This window comes from Triticum dicoccoides, chromosome 2A, assembly GCF_002162155.2.
Source record: "Triticum dicoccoides isolate Atlit2015 ecotype Zavitan chromosome 2A, WEW_v2.0, whole genome shotgun sequence".
Classification (NCBI taxonomy): domain Eukaryota; kingdom Viridiplantae; phylum Streptophyta; class Magnoliopsida; order Poales; family Poaceae; genus Triticum; species Triticum dicoccoides.
In genome coordinates, this window is record NC_041382.1 from 575,180,788 (window position 1) to 575,189,664 (window position 8,877).

At 48.7% G+C, this 8,877-nt stretch overlaps 2 protein-coding genes across 2 annotated transcripts; both read left to right on the plus strand.

Moving 5' to 3' along the window:
* Nucleotides 1–1,012: 1,012 nt before the first annotated feature.
* LOC119359615 lies at nucleotides 1,013–3,716 on the plus strand. The gene is made up of 2 exons (XM_037625743.1): nucleotides 1,013–1,451; nucleotides 3,057–3,716. Exons 1-2 carry the CDS (start codon nucleotides 1,121–1,123, stop codon nucleotides 3,341–3,343), a joined length of 618 nt encoding a protein of 205 aa, XP_037481640.1. The 5' UTR covers nucleotides 1,013–1,120; the 3' UTR covers nucleotides 3,344–3,716.
* A 4,223-nt stretch (nucleotides 3,717–7,939) lies between these two features.
* LOC119357964 (NAC transcription factor NAM-1-like) lies at nucleotides 7,940–8,533 on the plus strand. Its single transcript, XM_037624715.1, has one exon. It carries the CDS (start codon nucleotides 7,940–7,942, stop codon nucleotides 8,531–8,533), a length of 594 nt encoding a protein of 197 aa, XP_037480612.1.
* Nucleotides 8,534–8,877: the final 344 nt, after the last annotated feature.

The following is an 8,877-nucleotide window of genomic DNA, read 5'->3' on the forward strand; positions in this document are numbered from 1 at the left end:
ACGAGGTTCCCTGTTCCTTCCAAAGACACATAGCCTCTTCATCAATTGTCTGAAACTCATGCGGATTTGGCAACAACCCATGCCTACTTGCCTCCGGGGCTTATGGGTTGTTACTACGCCAAAAGCAAGCTCAAAAACTTCATATATTCAGAGGTGCCTCTCTCAATTATCTGAATTAGGGACGTAGGGAATGCTACGGCATTCCAAAGCCTAGATCACCCTCCCTCTCTTACTAGTGGAAGTAACATTTAGAGCGCCGACATCATTACTTTGTCGGATAGATGTATGCATATCGATGGCGAATCGTTCCACTATTTTTTCGTCTCTTTAAAAATAGCATGTATGGTCTCATATGTGATAAAAATGTGGTGTGTCATCATGTCGAGCTCATCTAGGGTTGTCGTGCTCCAAATATAGTCAATATTTGTTGCTTAGTATTGTTCGGCGACAAATTAAATCAACGCACATATATTTAACAGTCATCCCTCGTAAGCCGCCGCCCGTGTAAGGTACTTTGTTCCTTACGAAAACACAAATCACATCCTTATCAACTGTCTGAAAGCCATGTGGATTTGGTAACAACTTACTCTTCTGCCGCTTACTTGTTTCGGAAAATCAACCTTAAAAACTCCATTTAGTCAGAGGCGTGTCTCTCTCAATTCTCTGAAAATTTTGGGACTCAAGAAATGCTAAGGTGTTTCGAAGCCTAGATCAACCTCCCGCTCTTATATTAGGAATATTATGTGGACTCTAATCCAATGTCATTAGCTTGGGCCAAGCACGATTGTGAAACAAAGCCGAGACGAAACTGAAAAAGGCCAGTCGGTCTGACCCTCTTTTCAGATTGGACACTCTTGATCAAGGGGCCATCAAATTTTGTTTGAATTGAGCACACGCGACCGAATTTGACACCCCCTATCTGGTATGCCATACTTACTTCTGGAACCTTCCTTGCTAACTGCCATGATATCGTCCCATCTACAAAAGGAGGAGGAGCAGCAAGCCCCCCGGATCTGAGTTCCCCCATGGCATAATCAAACTCTCTGATCCACCCAACATTTCGCGTCGCCCACAGAACCTACCCCTCCTAGCTAGGCTACAACTTCGGCATCGGTCGGCGATGGCTAATCTGGCAGCAGGTGGCTACGTGTTCCAACCCACCGGCTGTGAGCTCGTCGGCTACTACCTCATGCCCAGGGCGGAGCTCGGTGGCTTCTTCCTCCCCGGCGTCATCGCGGAGGACGTGGACGTCTTGTCCTTGCGCCCACGCGTGCTCTCCTTCCCGAAAAACCACAGGAGGGATTACGGCGAGGTATGGGGCTTCTTCTTCGCGGCAAAGCCCGCCGGCGAGACGTGCCCAACGCCGGGCGCGGGCGGGTGCTGGGAGCAGTACGGCCAGGAGAAGGCATACTACGACGGCGAGGGCAGTCGGGAGGCAGTGGCGTTCCGGCGTGTTGGTGCCGTGCCCGATCGCTGCCTAGCCCTAGCTCTCCTCTCTCTCTTTCTCTAGCACGAACCAAGCAGAAGAAGGAAGGAAGAAGACAGAGGACACGGGAGGTTTTTTTCCAGGCGCTCGAGCGCCACTTCCACGAGCACGAACTCGTCAAACCTCGCCAGTTACAACGATCATACGGGGCTTTATACCTGGGAGACGCTGGGAATGATCCCCACGTCCTCCACCAAGCAGGACACCCGATCGGTCCGCTCTGGCCGCGGCCACCTCGCGCCCGCGTACGCGTAGCTCGCGGCGAGCCCTCAACGATCTCGTCCACCAATCCCGTGATCCCCTAACTAACTGGCTACACCATGCACGCTAGCTGGGTCCGCGCACACACGCACCAGCCTGACTCACGCACGCACGCACACACATATGGACATGGCTTGTTACTAACATTCACGCCCCAAGCCATGACCTTGCACATGTCAGGCTCGTTGTCGACCTCGCGCCATGGGCGCCGCACCGCACCGCTGTGGCCTCCGCCGCGCAGCACCCCACGTCCCACGCTCCCACGCTCGTGTACACGACGAGCACGCACACAGTCTCCACGGCCCGAGTCCAGCGCCCCGACGCGGTCCGTTCTCCGCTGCCTTCGTCACGCCACCATGCCGCCGTGCCCTTCGCGCGCACTCCCCACGTCCCTGCGCTCCCGGCCCGCGCTCCCGCCGCGCACGTACGCGATCTGCGCAAACAGGTCCAGCGCCTCGACCTCGACGCGGTCCACTCCCGCGGTCCCGACGCGTCCAGTGCGCACCCATAACACGCACCGGTCACGCCCGACTTGCCGCCGCGCTTATTGCCCTGCACCGTTGCGCCGTCAACCATAGCACAGCACCTCCACGGGCGTCGCGCCGAGCCGCCGCGGCCTCTGCGCCACCACGCAGGTCCTCCACGAACTCCTCGTCTGCTTGTAGCGTGCACGGCATCACGCCACATCGCCGCGGACTCGCCGCACGTTGCCGACGCCACGCGCTCGCCGCGCGCACGGCATCACGCTCCACCACCGTGGACTCGCCGCGCGTTGCCGACGCCACGCGCTCGCCGTGTGCCGTTGCCAAGACCTTCATATCCGCCGCGCGCCACGGCCGCCCCTCGAACCTTGTGGCTCTGTATACCAATTGTTGGTGCTGTGCCCGATCCTGTCTAGCCCTAGCTCTCCTCTCTCTCTTTCTCTGGCCCGAACCAAGCAGAAGAAGGAAGGAAGAAGACAGAGGACACGGGAGGTTTTTTTTTTCAGGCGCTCGAACGCCACTTCCACGAGCACGAACTCGTCAAACCTCGCCAGTTACAACGATCATACGGGGCTTTATACCTGGGAGACGCTGGGAACGATCCCCACGTCCTCCACCAAGCAGGACACCCAATCGGTCCGCTCTGGCCGCGGCCACCTTGCGCCCGCGTACGCGTAGCGAGCCCTCAACGATCTTGTCCACCACTCCCGTGATCCCCTAACTAACTGGCTACACCACGCACGCTAGCTGGGTCCGCGCACACACGCACCAGCCTGACTCACGCACGCACGCACACACATATGGACATAGCTTGCTGCTAACACGGTGCAGGTTCGCGTACCGCTACTCGTGGAGGGACGGGGAGGTAATATCGCAGACGCGCTGGCGGATGAAGGAGTACTGGCTCAACAGAAACGCGGCCGCCTTCCGCCACGCGCACCCGGGCCCCGTGCCGCCGGACGTCGTCTTCGTAGTCCACAAGGTCTACAGGAAGCCGCTGATCCCTCCGCCATTGCCGCCCGACAGCAACTCCAGCGAGGACGAGGGCTCCGAGAGCTACATCGTGTACCCGCAACTCGATGAGATCATGCGGCGGTTAACGCTGGGGAACTAGGGCGGCCAAGGGGCGGTGCTCCTCCCCCTGCAGGAGTAGCATTACGCCACTGCATGTTGATTTCTTCAGCGTTGTTGTGTGTGTCTCTTGTGTTTTCAGTTCTGGATTGTGCCTTCGATCAAGTTGAGGCAGATTGCTTGTTGTAGTTCGTCGATCGTTGTTTTAATCATTTCGGAGTTTTCTTCTGTTGCTTAGACATAGCTTTAGTTTTGTATGACTTTGCTATGTTTGTGTGTGTATGTTGGTGTGGCCGTGTGTACCCTAGCTATGTAGAGGTTGTGATTGTGCTCATTGTGTTTGTATTTTGTTGATGCTTCATTTGAGTCAATAAAAATCGTCATTTGTCGAAAAAATTATGATCCATCTTCTTTGCAAAATCTATCAGAACTGTTCAGAGGTGTTATATCTTTTAGAGAACTTACAGTTTTCTCTGCACATTTAGTGTTCATACTAGAAAACTTGTAAGCACCAAATCATGCTGCAGAAATTCGGTGAGGCTGAGAATTAATTGGTCTCCGTTTCTTGGCAGATATATGAATTGGACTGAAGCGAGAGGCAAAGGCTAAGGGAAACTACTCCATAAATGCTACTGGCTGGAATGTTATCAAGCTTACAATAATTGCTTCTGGGTCGCACGAGTTATTTTTGGCATCACTTTGATATGTTAGACTCAAGATTCAAGACCCATAAGTCCAAAATATTTCTGGCCATGCCTCTCCGGTCTCTGGAGCCCGGAGCTTAGCCAGGTCAAGCAGATCTTGTAGCAATTGCATTTGCCATGGAGTAATGGTTTTAAACCAAGAAATAATTAGTCCCTTTTTGAGTTATATCTGAAATTAGCATTCATGATATGAATTGGGGAAAATATGACCTGCTCACTTTGCTGTCTTTATGTAGCACATTCACCTTGCATAATGAATTGCAATATTTCAAACTTCAGGCAACCTATGATTTTATTTGCTTATATATACTTGTTTAGAGATTAGTGTTTTCGAGGGTTGGTCACAGAAAAGTTGTAATCACCTAATCATAGTGCGGCAACTTGTATAGAAGTGAAATTTGGTACTCCCTTATTTTGTTCAATGCACATACAAATTTAGAATTGTTTTCCATTCTATAAATTGGACTGAACTAGAGCACTAGTAAATTTCAATGCTACTGACTGGAATATTGATGATCTAGAAGACTAAATTTGTGGGTGAGTGTACACGCGTATATATAAGCGCTTGCATTTCTACTGCGTTCGGAAAAAAAGACTAAATTTGTGCTACTCAATTCAGCCCAGAGCTTCGCAATGACTCATATATCTTGTAGCACTTCATTTGCCGAGCATTACTATTAATAGCAGCAGATCATCACGTAGGGCATCATCACATGCGTACAACAGTTTGGCTTAGATTGGACCAGATGAGATTGATTTGCTACACCAACATGATTGTAATCCTCAAGGTTAAACAATAAAAATCTCATTTTCCTGTAAAGAAAATAGCAGCCTAAGTTTCAGGCCATTTGCAGACATTTATATTTAGGTTTATATTTGATTGACTTAAATAGTTGTTGTTGGTCCACTTTAAATATTTTTAGGGGCATTTTGGGAATTTGAACATGGTTGGTTTCTTCATGACAATTACTTTGGGATGATTTAGGATATTACCAACATTTTTGTTTTACTGTCTGAAGAAATAATATTTTGACTTGTAACTGGAATTCGAATTTGAGTTTTATTTGGGAAAAGTGGTTTGCACTATTGCAAAACATGATGACATGGCAATAATTAGGAGGAGATCACTATAGTTTAATTACAGGGTTGTTATCGTGAGCTGGACGTTGTCCTCGGCAGCGGGGAGGTACGACGAACCATGGGAGCGAGCTGGAGCGGTGAACGAATATAGTGTAGCTGTTGATTTATCGATTGTTGATTGTTTTGTAGTACTAATTTACATGAATTTAATGGGTTGCCAAAGATTGATTGTTGATTGATTTGTACCGATTGATCTGAATTAATTGGTTGCCAGATATACTAAAGATTTATTAGGTTACCGCAGATTGCTCCAAATTTATTTGTACCGATTAATCCGAATTTAATGGGTTGCCAAAGATAGCAAAAGATTGGTTGTTGTTGGATTTGTACAGGTTAATCTGAAATTAATGTGTTTCCAAAGATACGAAAGATTTATTAGGTTCCTGGTGACTGACTTATTTGGCCGGTCACATGAAAACTGTGTGCTGCCGTGTGGGGATGTATCATTTTTGGAAATTGGGAACCATTATTGAAATTCAAGATAATTTTTTTTGTTTTGACAAACATTTTCCAAATGCATGATTATTTTTCTAATACATGATTTTTTTTGAATCAACAAACATTTTGGAATCGATGTTTCTTGCAATTCACAGAAAAATTGAATTTTGTGAACATTTTCAAAAATTCATGTATAATTTTTGAATCTGTGAACATGTTTTGAATCCAAAAATATTTATTCAAAATCATGACATTTTTTATTTCTAGTACCTTTTTGAGAATCGTGAATATTTTTTGAATATGCAAACATTTGTTTTAATCACAAACATTTTTTTGAATCAGTGGATATTTTATGACTTCATGATTACTTTTTTCCAAATTCTCAATTTTTAGGATTTTAGAACTTTTCTGAAATCCTAAATTATTTACAGAAGAAAAAACAATACAAAACAGAAAATAAAAAATGATATGAAATAATAGGGCGCCTTGTACATGGGCCGGCCCAAAAGGGCACTCTAAGTAAGAGGGGGGTACGCGTTGTGACTCCTCCCAGCATGCATCGTGTGAAATAGGACCTCCCCAAGAACTCCCACCCCCATGTGAGCTCCTATCTGCAACATTTCACAACGAATAACAGCCCTAAGAACACACAAATAGCCAGTTAGGTCGGCCCAAAAGTGGGAGCGTTGTGCAAAATTCTACAAATTATTGCGCTCCCTAGGGGTCGAACACACGACCTCCACCTCTCACGCGCACGAGCCTAGCCAATGACCTGATAGAGCAAAATTGTGTTCCTAATGAGTTGCGCAGAGTTTTAAGAACTACAAACATCCATAGATTTGAAGATTTTTTTTTAATTTTTGAACACGTTTTTATGAAAAAATTGATTACCTTTTGAGACGCATGCATTTTCAAAATACTGAACAATTTTCGAAAACAGAAACAATTTTGAAAATTAGAATACATTTTGAAATTCTAAACAAAATTTTAATTATTTTTTACATTTTTAAAATTAAAAATAAATTTTGTACTAAATCGGAGATAGCCCATCGAAATTCCCCTCACCGACAGCCTAGGCCCACACTCCCAAATGTTGACCAAGGCCCACCAGCCGCCAGCCCAGCCTAGGCGTGACTCGGTCAAAATCGGGAACAGCCAAGCAGATCTATCGATTGGATCGCTCCTGGGAGTTTCAACATCCATAAAATTGTCAGCTCATGTTTAACGAACTTGTTGTTGTGTTCATATCAAAGTTCCCGAGTAGTAACTTTGGTACTAACGCAAATTCATAGAAAAATTTGGTGACGCCATTCAGGAAAAAAAAAGTTAATGCTTAACAACATATAGTCTAATTTCGACGATCTCGTTGAAACAAAGCTGATCATGAAGATAATCCGAGTAATGGTTTGAGGGAGATATGATTTTGAAGTTTCAAAAGTAACATTTGGAGTGCTGACATCATTGCTTTTGTCGTCCATAGACGCACGCATATCGCTGGTGAATCATTTTGCTATATTTTTTGTCCATTTAAAATTAGCATGTATGGTCTCATATGGAATTAAATATGTGGAATGTGACCATGCTGAGCTCATCTGACGCTGTGTGTGCTCCAAATACAGTCAATATTTGTTGCTTGGTCATTGTTCGAGGAAAGATTAAATCAAGACAAATATGTTCAACAAGCACCTCTTCATCAATTGTCCGAAAGTCATACAAATTTGTCAACAACTCACTCCAAGCCACCGCCCCGTACAAGGTACCTCTCCATCAATTGTCCGAAAGCAATGCGGATTTGCCAACAACTCACTGTTCTGCCGCCAACTTGCTTCCGCGCGTAAGGGGTGGGGAGGGGGGGTCGTTGCCACGTCATCATCAACCTCAAAAACTTCACTTGACCACATGTGCCTCACTCAATTCTCTAGAAATTTTGAGACTCATCTCTCTTGAAATTTCAGGACTAAAAATGCTTAGGTGTTTCTAAGCATATATCACCATAGCTCTTTTATATTAGGAATATTTATGGACTCTAATCTATTGCCATGTGTTTGGGCCAAGCACGGTTGTGCAACAAATTCGATTGCACAATCCTGATCAATTGGCCCATCAAATTTTGTTTTAATTGAGCACATGTTATCTCCGACTTAATTAGACACCCTCTATCTAGTGTGCCATCTGTACTTGGCTTCTGCAACCTTCCTGTCATTAATGCCAACCCATCTATAAAAGCAGGAGCAGGTCCTCCCAACCTGAATTATCCCAGGGCATAATCGAACTCTCTTTCTCTCAGATCCACTCAACATTTTGAGTCGCCCACACAATCTACCTCTCCTAGGCTACAACTTCGATATCGGTCGGCGATGGCGAACCCTAATCTGACAGCCGGGTACGTGTTTCAACCCACCGGCCTTGAGCTCATCGACCACTACCTCGTCCCCAGGGCGGGGCTGGGCGGCGACATCTTCCCCGGCTTCATCAACAAGGGCGTGGACGTCTTGTCCTTGCCCCCGCGTGAGCTCCCCTTCCGGGAAAACCACATAAGAGATTATGGCGAGGTATGGGGTTTCTTCTTCGCGGCAAAGCTCGCCGGCGAGACGTGCCCGACGCCGGGCGCGGGCGGGTGCTGGGTGCAATACGGCACGGAGAAGCCGTACTACGGCAGCGAGGGCGGCCGAGAGGCAGTGGCGTTCCGGCGCAGGTTTGCATACCGCTACACGTGGAAGGGCGGGGCGGTATGGTCGCCGACGCGCTGGCTGATGAAGGAGTACCGGCTCAACAGGGACGCGGCCGCCTTCCGCCGCGCGCACCCGGACCCCGAGGCGCGGGACGTCGTCTTCGTGGTCCACAAGGTCTACCGGAAGCCGGTGCTCCCCCCGCCTACCGACAGCAGCTCCAGCGACAGCGAGGAGGAGGACTTCGAGCGCTCCATGGTGTTGAAGAGGAAGCGGTCGTAGAATTATGCAACTGGAAAAGGACCGTCCCCCGCGTCGCTCCACAGGGGCGGCTCGGGCGGAGACCAAGCCGCGACTTCCGCCGCCCCCTCCCCTCCTCCCCTCCTCCGCCGCCACCGGCACGCGTCGCCGGGCAAAGCCCCGGTGGCGGCTGGCGGCGGCGGGCCCTCGCTCCTGCGCGCGGCGGTTGGTCTTGTGTGCGACCTCGGTGGTGCGTGCGCAGCAGCGTCGCGCGCGGCGCCGTGCTCCGGCGGCGCTCCGGTTTGTGCAGCGGCCTCTAGGTCGTCTGGTGCTCGGCGGTTGGTCGTCGCATGGCCCTGTGCCCCCCTGGTTGCTGGGTGGGCCGG

What these genes read in the sequence shown, in the direction of transcription:
- LOC119359615 (XM_037625743.1), top strand. Translation starts at nt 1,121, where the DNA reads ATGGCTAATCTGGCAGCAGGTGGCTACGTGTTCCAACCCACCGGCTGT. An exon ending in GGAGGCAGTGGCGTTCCGGC is followed by an intron (nt 1,452 to 3,056) that starts GTGTTGGTGCCG and finishes TGCTAACACGGT; the next exon opens with GCAGGTTCGCGTACCGCTAC.
- LOC119357964 (XM_037624715.1), top strand. Translation starts at nt 7,940, where the DNA reads ATGGCGAACCCTAATCTGACAGCCGGGTACGTGTTTCAACCCACCGGC.